Below are 18,948 nucleotides of genomic sequence, written 5' to 3'. Positions count from 1 at the left end.
TATATGTGTATGTGTGTGTACAGAGCATACATGTGTATATGTGTGAGTGCGAGTGTACATATGTGATTGTGTGTGAACATACACGTGTGTTAATGTGTATATGTGTGCATGTGAGTATCTCTGGTCTGAGTGCATAGGTGTGAATGAGAGTATGAGAGCACACATGAGTGTGTGTGAATGAGTGTGTACGTGTGAGTGTGCACACAGCTGAGTGTGTGTGTGAGAATGAGGCACAGGGACACATCGAAGAGGCCCTAAGACAGGAAGCAGAGTAGCCCCGGGCCCTGGCCCCATGTCATGGAATACAGGAAAACACCACTGATGGCGACACTTACAGGTCTCAGTCGAGAGCAGGGAACACAAGGCCTGGCACACAGGAAGCTCACAGCCACCGCCGCCCCCACCCCTGCGTGTGCCATGCCCCAGGAGCCCTTTCGGCTGTACAAAGGCGCACGGAATTCCCTGGTGCTCAGGCGTGAGACCCCGGCCCTCCCCGACTCACAAGGGCCCGGTCTCCATGCAGACATTCACGTGCGCCTTGATCTTCAAATCCTTCTGAACCTTAGGGTCGCAGGCCTGCGAGAAGCTGCCCAGGAAGACCCTGCCTGGCAGGATTTCCACGGGGTACGGCTGGAAGGCGTCCAGTTCCTGGGGTCGGGGAGGAGGAAGCCCGCTGTGAGCACACGGCCCAGGGGATGGGGAATTTCTGTCTTCACAGGTGGCTCGGGGAACCTGCTTGGAGGGGCGACTCCAGGATGGGAGACAGGACGGAGGCCCGGGCTTCCAGAGACTGGCAAGAGCCGCGGGCACGAGGCGCGAGCAGAGGACTCGGACCCAGCGGTGTGGAGGTGCGGAGCGCCAGGCCAGAGCTCTCCACACACCGCTGGCTCCCCCCGGGACACCTGTTTCGCCTCTGGCCAGGTGCACACAGACTGGAGTCCAGGACCCTGTGGCTCAGAACCATGTCCAGTTGGGGCAGGTGTGAGAAAGCCAGGCACAGTCCTTTTACTAACTTAGAAACCACCAAGATGTCAACACACTAAAAACAAAACTATTCACACAGAACAGAAAGTGCCATTAGAAATGAATCATGGGGGTTGACGCTGTGGTGCAGCGGGTTAAAGCCCCGGTCTGCAGTGCCTGCATCCCATATGGGCACCGGTTCTAGTGCCAGTTGCTCCACTTCCAATCCAGCTCCCTGCTAATGCACCTGGGAAAGCAGCAGAGGATAACTCAGGTCCTTCGTCCCTTGCACCCATGTAGGACACCCAGAAGAAGCTCCTGGCTTCTAGCTTTGGATCAGCTCAGCTCCAGCCATTGCGGCCATTTGGAGAGTGAACCAGCGGATGGAAGACCTCTCTCTCATGTGCGCGCTCTCTCTCTATCTGTAACCATCTTTCAAATAAATAAATCTTTAAAAAAAATCTTTTTTTCTTAAAGATGATTGTACGTATGTATGTATTTGAAAAAGCAGAATGACAGAGAGACAGAGACATCTTCTAGCCACTGTGCGCTCCCCAAATAGCTGCAACAGCCAGGGCTGGGCCAGGCTGAAGCCAAGAGCCAGGAGCTCCAGTCGGGTCTCCCACCACCGGTGACCAAGCCCCCAGCAGTGGAACCATCATCTGCTGCCTTCCCAGGGAAATCAGCAGGGAGCTGATAAGAAGCAGAGCAGTGGGGACTCCAATACCGGGAATCACAAGGGGCAGAAATCCCCGCCGCACGGTGCTGGTGTCCGGACACCAGCCCTGACGAAGCAGCAGCGCGCGGGAGGCAGGGACAGGACAACCAGTCAGCGGATGCCCATGGCACTCTAGCTCCAAAAGCACCGTAAAAGTTTCCGTTTCTTTGAAACGCAGAGAAACGAGGAATGATTTCTTCACTTCCCAAAGTGGGCTCTAAGAAACACTGCCCTCCCACAATGCACTGTGGATGCAGGAGTCACAGGACCAAGTGCATCCAGGCAGCCGACCTGAGTGACCTGGCAGCCCCCTGTGGCGCACGCAGGCAACCACAGGCTCCAGGAAGCTTCCCTTCATCAGTGCTCCCAGAGGCAGAGGCCAGAACCGGGGGCAGGCATCCAGTGTGCCCATCCCAGGTTGGCAGAGCGCCGGGGCTGACTCCAGCTCCCTGCTAATGCAGTCTCTGAGCAGGTGGGCTTCCCCAGCCCCTGGCTTCACTCCCTACCCAGCCGCAGACGCTGGGGGCGTTGGGGGAGTAAGCCAGCAGATGGGAGCTCTGTATCTGCCTCTCTCTCTGCCTCTCAAACAACTTAAAAGCAGAAGTAGTCAGGGGCCGGCGCTGTGGCGTAGCGGGTAAAGCTGCCACCTGCAGTGCCGGCATCCCATATGGGTGCTAGTTCGAGTCCTGGCTGTTCCCTTCCGATCCAGCTCTCTGCTGTGGCCTGGGAAAGCAGCAGAGATGGCCCAAGTGCTTGGGCCCCTGCACCCACGTGGGAGACCTAGAAGAAGCTTCTGGCTTTGGACTGGCACAGCTCCAGCTGTTGTAGTCCTCTGAGGAGTGAACCAGTGGATGGAAGACCTCTCTCTCTCTCTGCCTCTCCTCTAACTCTGACTCCAAATAAATAAATAAATCTTAAAAAGAAAAAAAAAAAACAGAAAAAGGTAAAAAACCAGTTAGTTCCAAAAGTCCTCTGGCTTCTGAAGTAACATCAGAAATAAGAGGGAAGTCGCACCTTAAGTACCTCTGGCTCCCAACGTCCACATCAGTCCCTGACCTCAGGCCGTCACCTCTCCCCTCCCCCGTGGTGACCCCACACAGCACAGGCTAGATAGAGCCCAGGGAGAGCCCCACAACTCTGCTACCAAAAAAAAAAAAAAATCTCTGTAAAAACTCAAAGCACATCAATCAACTCTCTTCCTGCTGCTTTCAAACCCACTTCCTTTTTCTGCAGTTGGGCGGCCCAGGCCAGGAAGACGGGATGATACAGAAACACTGGGCTCTAAAGACGAGCACACGGGAATGCTGGGTGACACCATGGAGGGAACCTAGCCACACGGAGCCCCACATATTCCTCCCCTCCCTCAGGGAGCCACCTACTGCCCACCTGGGAGGTGGCAGGTGACAGCACAAGTGCTTAGGTCCCTGTCACCTCCATGGGAGGCCCAGATGGAGTTCCTGGCTCCTGGCTTCAGCCTGGCGTGGCCCTGGGGGTCGTGGGCATTTGGGGAAGAGAACCACTAGATGGGGGCTCTCTGTCTCTCTCTTCCTTTCAAATAAGTTTTTTTTTTTTTTAAGATTTATTTATTTGAAAGGCAGAGTTACAGACAGAGAGGTCTTCCATGCGCTGGTTCACTCCGCAAATGGCCACAACAGCAGGAGCTGTGCCAATCCAAAGTCAGGAACTTCTTCCAGGTCTCTCCCTCAAGGGTGCAGGGCCCAAGAACTCAACCCATCTTCCAGGAGCTGGGTCAAAAGTGGAGCAGCCGGGACTCGAACTGGCGCTCAGAGGGGATGCTGGTGCCGCAGGTGGAGGCTTAGCCTACTACACCACTGCATCGGCCCCAAATAATTTTTTTAAGGGAGGGTGAAATATCAGCAGAGAAAGGAGTGGCCCACACTTGGCAAAGTCGGCTGAGGGGGCTCACTCAGAGACGGGGCACACCCCAGCTGAGCGGGGGTCCCAGTGAAGGCAGGCATTGCTCCCCAAGCACAGCCTGGATTTGGGAACACGGCTGCGCCCTCAGAGGTCCCCAACCGAATCACAAAGCCAGGCTGGAGTGCGGCAGCCACGGCCTTGGGCTGCCCGGGGAAGGGGAGAGGTTGAGGGGACCCCTGGCAGGGGCTGAAGGGAGCACAGCTGTCTCTCTTGGGGAGATCAGTGGCGAGAGAAGGGGCTGGGGTGAGGCTGAGCAGGGCCCCCCGAGAAACCCAGCAGAAGCACCCAGAGGCCGCCCGGGGGGTTCCCTTCCACTCGCAAGCAGCAGTCACACAAGGTGGACCCCGTACACAGCCACCCCCGCCCCCTGCAGCCAAAGGGGTGAGACCAGGAGAGGGGGGGAGCTGTCCTCACACCGCTGTCCCTCTGAGCCCCAGCCCCCCACCCACAACCTGAAGCCATCTGGGGCATGGCAAGGGAAGCCATCAGGTTCAGCCGCGAGCTCAGAGCGGGGACCTGCCCGAGCTGCACCACTCTCCTTGCTTTCTTTCCTTCCTTTACAATTCTTTGTTAAATACATAAAAAGAGGAAGAATAGTGTGATAGAGTCTGTTACAGCCCGCGATTCCCTGGAGACCAGGAGCTCCCCGCCGGGTGCTGTCACCTCACTTTTTTTTTTGTGACCCCTAGATCCAGCTAGGGCTTGGAGAATCAGACAGTCAGGCGTGGACACGGGGTCTCCAGCCATGATGCCCCTTGAAAGGGTACAGCCCACCATCTGGAGCTCCCCCTAGCGTTCCCTGCCCTGGGACAGGCCTGGGCTATGCCTAAACCTGACGGATGGGAATTATTCTTGCTGGTGGACCGGACTTCCCGGCTGCCTCCCCACCCCCCACCCCCCACCCCCTTCATTTCTCCCCTGCAGTCTCCTCTCCCCCCCTCCCCCGCCCCAAGCCCCCAGCCCACACCCAGCCCCAGCCCCAGCCCCTCCACTGAGCCGGGCTGTGCCCGTCCAGTCTCCTCTCTCTGCCCCCAGCCCCCGCCCCCGCCCAACCCATCCACTGAGCCGGGCTGCGCACGCACGCAGCGCCCCGCCTCACCTGGGGCATCCAGATGATCTTCTGCGTCTGGAAGAAGTGGTAGCGGGCCGAGAAGCGCTCGTAGCCCCCCTTCAGGATGAGGATGGGGTGACGGGTGAGGTGGGCGAGAAGCCGGGCATACTGCACGGCCGCTCCGGACGCCAGCCCTGAGCGGAGACCCCGGAGGTGAGCGTCCCCCCCGTCTAGCATGGGGGCCACTCTCTTCCCGAAAGCAACGATTTGAGAAGCTGCACCGAGCGAGTGGGAGGCTCCTTCAGGCCTCTCGTGGAAGTGAGTTGGGGCCGGCGCTGTGGCGAAGCGGGTTCGCTGATGCCTGCGGCACTGGTATCCCCCACGGGCACAGGTTCAAGACCCAGCTTCTCTACTCCTGACCCAGCTCTCGGCTGTGGCCTGGAAAGCAGAAGAAGATGGCCCAAGTGCTTGGGCCCCTGCACCCGCGTGGGAGACCCAGAGGAAGCTCCTGGCTTCGATTTGGGTTTTGCAGCCATTTAGGAAGTGACCCAGTGGACGGAAGATCCTCTCTCTGCTTCACATAAATTTTTTTTTTTTAAAGTGAGTTAATTTGGGTGCCAAAAATGTTGAAATCCATGAACAGTCTTAAAGAGTACACATTTCCCCTGTATTACTGGAAAAAAACAGTTTTTGCACCAAAATGAACTCATACTCTTATAAGATTTTTTTATTTGAAAGGCAGAGGCAGAGAGAGAGAGGTCTTCCATTCACTGATTCACGCCCCAGATGGCTGCAACAGCCAGAGTTGTGCCAAAGCCAGGAGCCAGGAACTTCTTCCAGGTCTGCCACGTGGGTGCAGGGGCCAAGGACTTGGGCCATCTCCTACTGCTTCTGCAGGCCATAACAGAGAGTGGATCAGAAGTGGAACAGCCAGGACTAGAACCAGCGCCCATATGGGATGCCGGCACTGCAGGCAGCGGCTTTACCTGCTATGCCACAGCACTGGCCCTGAACTTACACTTTTAATTCCAATTTTCCACAAACTGAAGTACCATCATATGAGGAAGGAAGAGTGCTATGATTCAAATATGAGAAGCAGCTTCCCCACCAAGTGGATCCTTCCCTCTTTCTACCATGTGCGTATCATGCTGTACACAGTTAACCCGTGGAAAATGCACTTCTGGTGGTTTCTGATCTATTCAGAGCTAAGCCCCAATCACTCTCAGGACATCTCCTGTGTCTCAGAAAGAAACCCCGTGCCAGTCTGCAGTCTCTCCTCCCATCGGCATCCCGACTCCCAGCTCCAGCGGCTGCAAGCTCTGCTTACCAACCCACCCGGTTTCTCCCTATGGATCTGTCTGTTCTGGACCCTGCACACAACGCAGTCAAGCAAACACGTGATGCTCTAGGGCCGGTTCCCAACACCCACACTCATCTCCTCAACGTTCGTCCACGCTGTGGCGTGGGGCGCGACTCCCTGCCTCGTGTGGGTGAGCGCTATTCCATGCGTGGACAATTCCACACTCTGCTTGATGGACACCAGGACTGTTTCCATTTGGGGCCAGTATGAGTAATACTGCTACTAAGAACACTCAGGGGGCCGGCGCTGTGGCGCAGTGGGTGAACGCTCTGGCGCTGTGGCGCAGTGGGTGAACGCTCTGGCCTGAAGTGCCGGCATCCCATATGGGCACCGGTTCGAGACTCGGCTGCTCCACTTCTGATCCAGCTCTCTGCTATGACCTGGGAAAGCAGTGGAAGATGGCCCAAGTGCTTGGGCCCCTGCACCCACATGGGAGACCCGGAAGAAGCTCCCGGCACCTGGCTTTGGATTGGTGCAGCTCCGGCCATTGTGGCCATCTGGGGAGCGAACCATCGGATGGAAGATCTCTCTCTCTCTCTCTCTCTCTCTGTCTCTCTCTCTCTTTGCCTCTCCTCTATCTGTGTAACTCCGACTTTCAAAAAAAAAAAAAAAAAAAAACAGAACACTCAGGTGCCAGTGTCACTGTGGGTGTGTCTGCGTTTCTTCTGGGTACACACCCTCACCTGAGAAAACAAACCAAAGTTCCCTGTGCAGCCCGTCCACCCGAGACAACTTTTTGCATTTACCTAAAAGATGCTATTTTCAATGAGAAGTATTTGGAGGATGAGGCCGTTTCATGGTCCCTCTCTCTCTCCATCCCTGTTTGCTGGTTCCCAGAGGATGTCTGGGCATGGGGGCGCCTCCACCACATGGAGCAGCCAGGACTTGCATCAGCACCCGTAAGGGCTGCTGGCACTGCAGGAGGGGGCTTAACCTGCTACCCTGCAACACCAGCCCAATAAGTTTTTTGAGAAGTTCATTTTGTTGCACACCAAAAAATTCTGAAATCCATGCATACTTTTTTCATAATATGAACTTTTTGAAGGTCTACCATATGCAGGAATTTCAATTTTCTGGTACCAAGAGAAACTTAGTTTAATTCCATTTTCCACAAACTTTTTGACGCACCCTCACATGCATGGTGTGGTTTCGTGAGTGACAGCAGGAGCCCCTCGGCACCGTGAGGTCAGTTCATAAAAGGTTCCCTAGGGTTTCAGGGTCCAGACCAGAATCCTAGACCAGACTCCTGTAGATGGGTCTAGGGAAGACGGGACAACTTCCTAGCCAAGGACCTCCAGGGTATCAAGTCCCGGACGCCGGCTTCATCACAGCCAGAAGCTTAGCGCCACCTAGTGGCAGCCAGCGTGAGTGCCTGGGCTCTAGAACTGCACCTGCATATAGCTACTCCTGAGCCACAGGAGGGAGAGGTCCCCCCAAACCAATGGCCAGGGGTGCTCACCCCAAAGCCAGGAACTGTACGGAGAACAGGTGGGACCTCTGCGTTTCAGGGACCGAACGCTCCCATCTTGGGGCTGGGGCGACCTGCACTGACCTCCAAGCTTTGGGACACGAGACAGAGCCAAACCACTTGGGCTCGAATCCTGGCCCCACGCTCACCAGGTGTGGTGGTTTAAAACCACGTCCCTGGGGCTTGTGCTGTGGCATAACAAGTAAAGCCACTGCCTGTAGTGCCGGCATCCAACATGGGTGCCAGTTCTAGTCCCGGCTGCTCCACTTCCCATCCAGCTCTCTGCTGAGGCCTGGGAAAACAATGGAAGATGGCCCAAGTCCTTGGGCCCCTGCACCCTCATGGGAGACACAAGCAGCTTCCAGCTCCTGGCTCCAGATCAATGCAGCTCTGGCTGTTGAGGCCATCTGGGGAGTGAACCAGCAGATGGAAGACTGACCGACCAACTGACTGACCCCTCTCTCTCTCTCTCTCTCTCTCTCTCTCTCTGCAACTCTTTCAAATAAATAAATTTTAAAAAACACGTCCCTTGCAAACTACTCCCTTGGAAAGGTCATGCCTGCACATTTTCCGAAGCTCAGGAACACCAAACAGCCAGCGTCACCTGTCTTAGCGTTTCTGTGGGGCCAGAACCTGCAGCCGCTGAGCTGGGAGGCCAGGCAGGGCTCCTCCTGAGGCACAGGTGGGCCGCACAGGTGGCCTACCTCTACGGAGCAGAAGGTGGCAGAAGGGACGGTGCCAGTCCCAAGGCACGCGGCTTTCCCGCGTGTCCTGCCTCTCAGGTCGCTTGCTCTGGGGGAAACCAGCTGCCTTGCTGTGAGGCCATCTGCGATGTCCGTGGAGACATCCTGGAGGCCCCTTGGCTGGAGCCATCTTGGATGCCAGGCTTCCTGGCCCAAACCTCCAGGTGACAGCGGTCCTGGCTGAGTCCCAGCTAAGTAGCTCCTGAATTCTGGACTCGCGGAATCTATTAGGTAATTAACGGCTGCTTCTTTTCTCTTTTTTTGTCAAAGATTTTTACTTATTTACTTGAGAGGTAGAGTTATAGACAGAGAAGCAGAGACAAAGGTCTTCCATCCGCTGGTTCACTCCCCAAATGGCCACAATGGCTGGAGCTGGGCTGATCTGCAGCGGGGAGCCAGGAGCTCCTTCCGGGTCTCCCACGTGGGTGTGGAGACCCGAGCACTTGGACCATCCTCCACTGCTTTCCCAGGCTCATTAGCAGAGCTGGATCAGAAGAGGAGCAGCTGGGACTTGAACCAGCGCCCACACGGGATGCCAGCACCACAGGCAGAGGTTTAACATACTACGCCACAGCACCAGCCCCTAATGACTGTTTAAGTTGCAGAGTTTAGGGGGTAGATCATAACTAATTCCCCAGGCGTGGGGCCCTGGGCGAGTATGTCACCTTTTCTGAGCCTGATAAACCACTTATGAAATGGGGGTCGTGTCCGCCCTTAGGAGACGATCCTTCAGTGTGTGTCATACTTCTGCATGTCCCACACACAGCGGCACTGGCTGCTGTCACCGCAGACCACCTCCGCAAGGCATTTGCATCCCAGTCTCGGAAGACAGTTTCTCCCTCCTCTCTGCCCATCGTAAGAGCCTCAGGCTCCCCCAAGTCCAGGGCTCGTCTCTCACGATGCAGCCCCTGCCTGCAGAGGTGTCACCCAGCCCCCTATCGTCCTCTTGTGAGAACGGGGGGTTGGAGGATAGTGCAGGAAAATGAGCATGTTCTCTCCACTCTCAGCGGCACAGTCCCGTGGCTCTGCCCCAGGAGGGCCGGGTCTCCGCCAGAATCCACAAGGGCGGGCAGGCCTTGTGAGGAGGGTGAAACGTCAGATCCCTGAGAGCTCCCGACCTTAGGGTGGTAGCACTGCAGGCTGCTCAACTGAGCCCGGTGGAGACCCTGGCACCGCGGCTCCCTGCACGGGGTATAGGTGTGCAGAAACTGTTAGCCATCTTCTTGTTGCTGCTGCCAAAACCCACCTCAGGGGGCTGGCATTGTGACACAGTGGGTAAAGCCTCTGCCTGGGATGCCGGCATCCCATATGAGCCAAACTGGTTCAAGTCCCGGCTGCTCCACTCCGATCCAGCTCCCTGCTAATGCACCTGGGAAAGCCGCGGAAGATGGCCCAAGCGCCTGGGATCCTGCACTCACATCAGAGATCTAGATGGAGTTCCTGGCTCCTGGCTCCAGCCTGGGCCAGCCTTAGTCGTTGTGGCCATTTAGGGAGTGAACCAGTGCAGAGAAGACCAACCTCTCTCCCTCTCCCCCTCTAACTCTGCCTTCCAAATAAAATAATTTTTTTAAAGAAGCCACCGACCGTGGATGGAATCCTCAGAGTCTGCGTTGTCTTCGTCGTCTTCGTCATCACCATCTTTCAAGGGAACCTCCAGGGAGCTGGTGTTGCTGTCATACACCACACAGTACCTCACGCACTCCAGGTCCACCGACTCCAGCATGAGAAACTCGGGGCCCCTCTGAGGAAGGCAGAGGCCCGTGATGGGGGGTTCCACGGAGCACACATTCCAGGAGGAGCCCCCCACCCCACCCCCGGCCACGCACACAGGCCGGAAGCTCCAGAGACGGGACGGCAGGTCTGTTCAACGCCGAGGGTTTTCCGCACCCACACCCCCTCTGAAAAGTAGCTGACCACAACTGACTGGGCCGGGGATCGGAGCCAAGAGCTGCAGCCCTCTGTCCTGGCACCATGGCCGACTCTGGAGTTGCAAGCAAGCAGGGGTCATGACCAAATGGAATTCTGTGGGAACTGGGAATTTTTTTTTTTTTTAAATCACTGATGTATCAGTCTCTAGAACAGTCTCTGGCACGTGGACAGGTTCTCAGTATGGTTAAGTAAATGGTTGGCGGCACATGGGCGGGTCCTAAGCATGGTTAAGTGAACAGTGCCTGGCACGTGGTATAGGGCATAGACATGGTTAAGTGAATGCATGGGCAGATAAGAAGCCATGGGGCAGAGAGCAGTGGGTGAGCAGGCAAGGCAGGGAGAGGCTTAGTCACCATAGGGTGGGTCACAGGGCAGGGCCACAGTGACCACCAGGGAGACTGGGAAAGTGCCGGGGGAGGTGATGTGGTCTTGTAGTTCCAGAACCACACAGGACCCGAAAGGGTGTCCCAGCGCTCAGGGACATGCTCACAATGCTCCCCATAAACCCCTGTGACTCAGGGGAACCTGAGCCTCATTCTGTCACAACCTGGTCTGGTCGAGGCGAGCGCCCCAGCACGTACCCGCTAGTGGGACTGTCTTTTTAAAGATTTATTTAGGCACCGGCGCTGTGGCGCAGCGGGTTAAAGCCCCGGGCTGCAGCGCCGGCATCCCATATGGGCACCGCTTCAAGTCCCGGCTGCTCCACTTCTGATCCAGCTCCTTGCTAATGCACCTGGGAAAGCAGTGGAGGATGGTTCAAGTGCTTGGGCCCCTGCGCCTGTGTGGGAGACTCGGAAGAAGCTCCTGGCTTCTCAGCTCCAGTTGTTGCGGCCATTGGGAAGTGAACCAGCGGATGGAAGACCTCTCTGTAACTCTTTCAAACAAACAGAATTTTAAAAATGTATCTGAAAGTCAGAATAATGGAGAGAGGGGGAGAGAGATATTCCATCTGCTGGTCCATTCCCCAGATGGCCCCAACGGCCTGGGGCTGGGCCAGGCCAAAGCCAGGAGTTTCCTCCGGGTCTCCCATGTGGGTGCAGGGGCCCAAGCACTTGGAACATCTGCTGCTGCTTTTCTCAGGCCATCAGCAGGGAGCTGGAACAGAAGTGGAGCAGCCAGGACTCGAAGTGGCACCCATACATGTTGCTGGTATTGTAGGCAGCAGCTTTACCTGAGAGAGAGAGAGAGAGAGAGAGAGAACACGAACACAAATGTCCAAGACAACCTGGAAGACGAGCAGGAGGCACCTGGGATGGTGGGGACCAGCAGGAAATTTCCCAGCTGGCAGGGGCTGGGGCAGGAACAGCCTCCTGCCGTCTGTCTTAGCCCGTATGTACTGAGCACCCGGGAGACGCTGGCGGGGACGGCATCCGGGACACAGACAAGCAGACGCACCGTGGCTGTCAGAGCCCAGGCCTGAGACAGCCCCTTTGGCCCTCTCGGGACTGGCGCAGGGGGTCACATGGCCACATCACCCAGGTTTTAAGACATCCTCTAATGTCAGTTGTGCACCACCTTAACAAGATACTCACCAAACCCTGGAACAACGCCCCAGGCGGGGCAAGGTGGCACCTGGCTTCCAAGGAGACCTGAACCAGGACTCGCACCCATGCCCAGCTCAGGCTCCCGCCGCGGGACCAACCTGGCCCGCCCCCAGCCCGCACACCTTCTTCACTCGGATGGCTGTGATCACGTGGCTTTCGTCATACTCCCGTTTGGATCGAACATCTGCAGAGCGAAAAGGACGTCGCTGAGCGCCAGCCCCGAGAGGGCCAAAGTCCTCCCATCGCCATCGCCATCAACAAGAATGCCTCAGTGAGCTCACGGAAAATGGAATTAAAAGTTTATACTCGTGGGGCTGCCATGTGGCCTAACAGGTAAAGCTGCTGCCTGCAGTGCTGGCATCCTACATGGGCGTCGGTTTGAGTCCCGGCTGCTCCATTTCTGATCCAGCGCTCTGCTATGGCTGGGAAAGCAGTGGAAGATGGCCCAAGTCCTTGGGCCCCTGCTCCTGCATGGGAGATCCAGCATAAGTTCCTGGCTTCAGATTGGCACAGCTCCGGCCATTGCAGCCATCTGGGGAGTGAACCAGTATATATGGAAGGCCTCTCTCTCTCTCTGCCTCCACCACTGTGCCATTCAAATAAATAAACCTTCTTAAAAAAAGATTTATTTGAAAGTCAGAGTTACACAGAGAATGAGAGGCAGAGAGAGAGAGAGAGAGAAAGAGAGGTCTTCCATCCACTGTGTCACTTCTCAATTGGTGGCAACGGCCGGAACTGGGCTGATATGAAACCAGGAGCCAGGAGTTTCCTCTGGGTCTCCCATGTGGGTACAGGGGCCCAAGGACTTAGGCCATCTTCAACTGCTTTCCCAGGCCACAGAGAGAGCTGGATCGGAAGTGAAGCAGCCAGGACTCGAACTGGTGTCCATATGGGATGCAGGCACTACAGGTGGTGGCTTTATCCACTAGGCCACAGTGCCAGCCAAATAAACCTTTTTTTTTTTTCAAAGAATGTTTATACTCATGCAAAAAATGTCAAAATCCAGATTTGTTTTTAGTATTACACATTTTCATATATTTTTGAATACCCCTTGTATGCATGGATTTTTATTTTTTGCACAAAAGAAAATTTTTAAACTCCATTTACCACAAACTTTGTGACGCTCCCTCATATCTGTTTGGCAGGCAGGCAACAGTGGTCAGTTTGAGACTCAGGGGTGGGCAGTCTCACCCTGTGGGCTTCTTGTGGCATGATCCCCCCATCATACCCCCACCTCCCCTCAAGGGGCAGTAAGACTGGATCACTGATGGGAGAGGGGTTTTCTGCAAGGTCTCCAAAAAGCTGGGGAGGCCAGAGAGCAAAGGCTATCACACTCACAATAAGGCCCCGCTGGATTTTAGACCCAGACTCAGACCCAAGAGCGCAGGAGCTGACACAACACGCTAGCGCCCGGGCAGGACGGCGCGTCAGCTGTCATTCCCTTCAACGGCGGGCGGCACGTGGAGCAGGAGCCGAGCCTCACGTGTAAAACCTGAGACCTAGCAGATCTCTGCTCTACTTGTGGGGGGTGGGGGAACCACACACTAGGATGTTTCTGCCCACCCATGTGAGGCAGGGGGTTAAAAAAACACCTCTTTGGCTGGCGCCGCAGCTCACTTGGCTAATCCTCTGCCTGCGGTGCCGGCACCCCGGGTTCTAGTCCCAGTTGGGGCACCAGATTCTGTCCCGGTTGCCCCTCTTCCAGGCCAGCTCTCTGCTGTGGCCAGGGAGTGCAGTGGAGGATGGCCCAAGTGCTTGGGCCCTGCACCCCATGGGAGACCAGGAAAAGCACCTGGCTCCTGGCTCCTGCCATCGGATCAGCGCGGTGCGCCGGCCGCAGCGCACTGGCCGCGGCGGCCATTGGAGGGTGAACAAACAGCAAAAGGAAGACCTTTCTCTCTGTCTCTCTCACTGTCCACTCTGCCTGTTTAAAAAAAAAAAAAGTGCATCTCTAGACAGCACACAGATGGAGCAATTTTAATCCATTCTGCCAACCTTTATCTATTGATTGGAAGTGTGGGGAGCAACCCGGACTGGACTGAGTTACTGAAATTAAGACTTATTCTATGCATCTGCTCTCCCACAATATGGCGCTGGGAGAGGAGAAAACAGCTTCTACGCAGCTGCCTCTTGCCAACTTGAGTGATGACCTCCAGGAGCTGATCTTGCTCCTGATTGGAGGAGAGCAGCGAACTCGGCGTGTGGGCAGCCGAGTTGGGACTGGTGGAAGAGGACTATAAAGGAGGAGAGAGACAACATGCACCAGGAACATCTAAGAGGAACACCTGTGCAGCCCCCGAGAGAGCCGGCCGGCGGTGTGCCGCTCCCCCGCGGAAGTGGGGAAAGTGGCCAGGGGGAACCGCCCTTCCACGGAGGTGGAAGGGACGGTAGCCAACCCGGGAAGAACCAGCAGCAAACCCGGGAAGGGCCGAGCAGACGAAAGAACAGCACAGGGTCCTGTGTCGTTCCTCCACGAAGACGGGGAGCGACATAATGGTGCCGTGACTCGGATTGAAGCCTAGGCAGGGTTTGGTGTCGTTCCTCCATGAAGAGGGGGAGTGACAGGAAGCTTAATGCATTCGAAGTAATCACAGATAAAGACTCAATTCTGCTCTTCTGCCGTTTGCGTCCTATGCGTCTTGCAGCTTTTGCTGTCTGTCACTTTGTGTTTAGTTGGTCTTGTATGGTGAAGTCCCTTCTCATTTCCTGCTGTGTGTGTGTTGCGTTTGCCCACTTTCTTGGTGGTTACCGGGGGGTTACATTTGATGCCCATATTAGTGCATTTTCCATGGCAATAACAAACCCGAGGCTGGGTAGTGTGTCAGGAAGGCAGGCTCAGTGCACAGTATGGGAAGACCAAGAGTGTGGCACCAGCTTCTGCCGGCCCTGGCGTCACGCTGGTGGGAGTGTGTACGGAGACCACCATGTGGTGGGCCGGGGGCCAGGAAGCAGGGAGGCACCGTCTTGCTCCCACAAGAACTCATGCACAGCCCCAGCACTGAGCCCCCGCCAAGGGCCACGCCGCGGCCTCGTTACATCCCGCAGGTCCGACCTGTCAAAGGCCCCTCCGCCTCTTTACTACCGCGATGGGAACCCAGCTTCTATCCATGAACGCTGGGTGGACAAAGCGCATCCCGACCACAGCAATATCCTGAAGTTAGAATGCTCCCACCCGAATTCATACCGGCTTAACCTCAAGGAGCAAAAACTATGCTCCTTCACGGTCCTATCCCTGATCTTAGGTTCCTGGTGTCACAGAATTCTCATACCGTGTGCCCCAAAACATGACTGTTTTAAGTGCATCAACTGCTGAAGCCGACAAGCAAACGGTGCTAGCTTTCCTGATTGCCTGCCTGCTTATCTGTATTACTCCATCGACACTGAGCTACTGCTGGCTGTCCTTTGGTTTCTACTTTGCAGGACTGTGTTAGTGCTTCCTGCAGTGAGTCCAGTGCTAACAAACTCCCTCAGTGTCTGCGATCTAGAAACACCGATTTCCCCCCTCGCTTCTGAAGGGCAACTTGCCAGGTACAGGATGCTTGGTTTTCTCCTTTTAGCAATTAGAGTGTGTCAGCCCCCTGCCCCGGCCTCCTGACACGCAATCTGATCGTCTTGTAGAGGATCCTTTGTGATGGGTCACTTCTGTCTAACTGCTTTCAAGACTCTGTGTGGGAGGCTAGCATTGTGGTGTGGGGCACCAAGCCACTGCCCGCAGTGCCAGAATCCCACGGGCAAAGTGCTGGCTGCTGCACTTCCGATCCAATTCCCTGCCATGGCCCAGTGGGATGCACCCCTGGAATGCATGGATGGCTCCAAACACAAGAGCAATCCGTGTGCTACACCACACGGACGGAATGGAACGTGAGAACCCCATCTCAGTAGATGAGGAAGCATTTCCCCAGTTTGCACAGCCATTCATGTCAAAACACTCAGAACAGTACAGAAGGGAGTTAGCAATGAAACCAGAAACAAAAGGCACCCAGATTGGAAAGGAAGAAGTCAAAATCTCTCTGTGTACAGGAGACATGGTCATATATGCAGAAGACCCTACCTAGAGACTCAACTACAAGTTAAAATAAACAAGTAGCAAGATACAAAGACAACACATAGAATTCTGCCAGTGGCCTTTCTGTGCACAAACAATGAACTACCCAATATGAAAATTAAGAAAGCGGGGCCTGGCATTGTCACAAAGCAGGTTAAGCTGCTTTTTGCGATGCCAGCATCCCGTAACAGAGCACTGGTGTACGTTCCAGCTGCTCCACTTCTGATCCAGCTCCCTACTAATGCACCTGGGAAAACAACAGAGGACAGCCAAAGTACTTGGGTGTCTGCCACCATGTGGGAGACCAAGATTCAGTTCCTGGCTCCTGTCTGGCCCAGACCTGGCTGTTGCAGCCATTTGGGGATTGAACTAGCAGATCAAAGATCTTCCCCCATCTCCCTCTCTCTCTGCCACTCTGCCTTTCAAATAAATAAATCTTTAAACAAAAAATAGCCCAGAACATGAGTCTTTAAGATTTATTTATCTGAAAGGCAGAGAGAGAGAAGTCTTCCATCTGCTGGCTTACTCTCCAAATGGCAGCAATGGCCGGGGCTGGGCTGATCCGAAGCCAGGAGCTTCTTCTGGGTTTCCCATGTGTGTGCAAGGGCCCAAGGACCTGGGCCATCTTCTACTGCTTTCTTGGGCCACAGCAGAAAGCTGGATTGGAAGTGGAGCATCCGAGACTCAAACCAGCACCCATATGGGATGCGGGCACTTCAGGTGGTGGCTTTACCCGCTGGCCCCAAAAAGTGAGTCTTCCAGGAACTTTTAGATTTAATCTGGAGTGATTTCAAAGTCATTTTACAGTCAGTAGCAAAAATTTGAGCTAATAAGCCTAACAGCTTTGCACCCTTGTTTGTCCCCTCCCTCCCAAACGTTAACTGTGGCTGGAGGGTGCCGCCTCTCAACACACCCAGGCCTTGTCACCACTCACCCAGTAAACAGAGGTAGTTGGGCTCAGCTAATCTGGAGAGCTTCGTGACCTGATTCAAGATGTTATAGAGCTCGGTTGGTTCACACAAGACCAGATCAGCCATCCTACGGGGAAGGATCAACAAGGCACAAGCTGAGCACTCCCGTGTTAGATGAATGAGCACCAAGTACGGAGCAGAGCTGCATCAACCCTCTCTAAACACCCCTGCAGACGCAGATGGAGGTAACAACATCAGAGACGGTGGAGGCTCAGGAGCCGGCACAGTGGTTCAGACACCCACAGCCCGTATCCCAGTGCCTGGGCCCAAGTCCCCACTGCACTTCCAGGCCGGCTTCCTGCTGATCCGCACCCTGGGAACAGATGGTGGTTCAGGTGCTGTGGTCCCTGCCACACATGTGAGACCCCCCCACCAAGATGGAGTTCCAGGCTCCTGGCTTTGGCCTGGCCTTGCCCTGGCTGTTGAAGCACAGCACTGCAGAGGGAACCAGTAAATGGCAGATCTCTCTCTCTCTCTCTCTCTTTTTTTTTTTTTTAAGATTTATTTTACTTGTTTGAAAGAGTTACAGAGAGGTAGAGACAGAGAGAGGTCTTTCATCTGCTGGTTCACTCCCCAGATGGCTGCAACGGCTGGAGCTGTGCTGATCCGAAGCCAGGAGCTAGGAGCTTCTTCTGGGTCTCCCACGCAGGTGCAGGGGCCTAAGGACTTGGACCATCTTCCACTGCTTTCCCAGGCCATAGCAGAGCGCTGGATCGGAAGTGGAGTAGCTGGGACTAGAACTGGCACCCATATGGGATGCCGGCACTGCAGGCCAGGGCTTTAACCTGCTGCGCCACAGTGCTGGCCCCTCTCTACCTTTCAAATAAACAAACAAAAGCAGGGCCCAGCACTGTGGCTTAGTAGGGTTAGCCTCCTTCTGCAGTGCCAGCAAACCATATGGGTGCTGGTTTATGTCCCTGTTGCTCCTCTTATGATCCAGCTCTCTCTCTGCTTATGGTCTGGGAAAGCCATGGATGATGGCCAAAGTGCTTGGGCCCCTGCACCCACGTGGGAAACCTGGAAGAAGCTCCTGGTTCCTGGCATCAGATCAGCTCAGTTCCGGCTGTTGTGGCCATCTGGCAAGTGAACCAGCAGATGGAAGACCTTTTTCTCTCTGTAACTCTACCTCTCAAATAAATACTTTTTTAAATAAAAGCATTGGTAGTGAAATATATGCAGAGCAGATTAAAATGTTTCATAGAAGATTGAACCAATAAATACTGTCATTACAGACAGGTATAAACAGATACCAATCATTTATGCATTTAGCAAATCATTACTGAGCACCTACAATACATGGTATGCACTGGAAATGCCTGCAAATAAGAGCTGCCCTCGCGGAGGTTATAGTCTAGCACTGAGTGTAGACACTGCAGGGGTCGTAACATAACAGGCCTATGACTCCACCATCCCATACAGGCACCAGCTCCTGTCCCAGCTGCCCCACTTCCAATCCAGCTCCCTGCTAATGGCTTGGAAAAAGCAGCAGAAGATGGCTTAAGTATTTGGGCCCCTGCACCCACGTGGGAGACCCGGAAGAAGCTCCTGGCTTCAGATCGACCCAGCTCCGGCCATCACGGCCATTTGGGGAGCGAGCCAGTGGATGGAAGACCTTTCTCTCTAACTTTCTCTGCAATTTTGCCTCTCAAATAAATAAAATCTTACAACAACAACAACAACACAGGATGTGCTTCAGAGTGCATAGTCCCATGCTCCTGGGAAGGGCCGACACCCTGCCCAGAACCCTGGGTCCTCCCCACCTCCTCACGGACTCCAGTTCTCAGCCCCGCTCCCCACAGATGCCATCCGTCTCAGCCCTGACATGAGCCCTTCCTATCAGCACGTAGACCTCCCTCGCCGGCACACAGCTCAGTTCTCCTCTCTAGCTCACTCGCCACTTGCCGTGGACTGCCCGACCCCAGCCTCAGCTCCCACCTCTGAGACTGGGCACGGTCAGGGGGGCGCAGGACGATGCAGACCTGAGAGGCAGCTTCCACGGCAAACCATGCGGGCACCAGTCTGTGTCCCTGCCGCTCCTCTTCCGATCCAGCTCTCTGCTTGTGGCCTGGGGGTGGTTGTACCAGCGCCACCCCGCGGCTCAGTGTCCCAGCTTGTCAGCAGTGTGCGACACAGACCTGCGGTCCCCAGCACTCCGCTCTCCCAGCTTCCACCCTGCCTCTCCGACGGCACCTCCCCTGCCTTTTCTTCACCCAATGCC

General features: G+C 55.2%; 1 protein-coding gene across 30 annotated transcripts in view; it reads right to left on the bottom strand.

Moving 5' to 3' along the window:
- Positions 1-18,948, bottom strand: part of STYXL1 (serine/threonine/tyrosine interacting like 1) — a 41,505-nt gene that overhangs the window by 13,884 nt on the left and 8,673 nt on the right. For 4 of the 30 annotated variants that reach the window (XM_051847674.3, XM_051847669.3, XM_089321114.1 and 1 more), the window contains exons 2-6: positions 16,694-16,797; positions 11,813-11,898; positions 9,826-9,982; positions 4,719-4,864; positions 503-648 (exon numbers count right to left, since the gene is read on the bottom strand). The exons of 2 other annotated variants lie outside the window; for them this stretch is intronic. In XM_051847674.3, the coding sequence (XP_051703634.2) occupies positions 503-648; positions 4,719-4,864; positions 9,826-9,982; positions 11,813-11,898; positions 16,694-16,797 (639 nt within the window). Of the gene's footprint in view, positions 1-502; positions 649-4,718; positions 4,865-4,935; positions 5,109-5,379; positions 5,562-9,825; positions 9,983-10,067; positions 10,351-11,702; positions 11,899-16,693; positions 16,798-18,948 lie in introns of those variants that run through there. 24 more of the 30 variants (XM_008257982.5, XM_051847670.3, XM_089321115.1 and 21 more) reach the window with 16 other exon arrangements.

This window comes from Oryctolagus cuniculus, chromosome 19, assembly GCF_051225735.1.
Source record: "Oryctolagus cuniculus isolate XC-2025 breed Fujian yellow rabbit chromosome 19, ASM5122573v1, whole genome shotgun sequence".
Lineage (NCBI taxonomy): Eukaryota > Metazoa > Chordata > Mammalia > Lagomorpha > Leporidae > Oryctolagus > Oryctolagus cuniculus.
The sequence above is the reverse complement of the archived record's forward strand: the minus strand, read 5'-3'. Positions and strand labels throughout refer to the sequence as shown.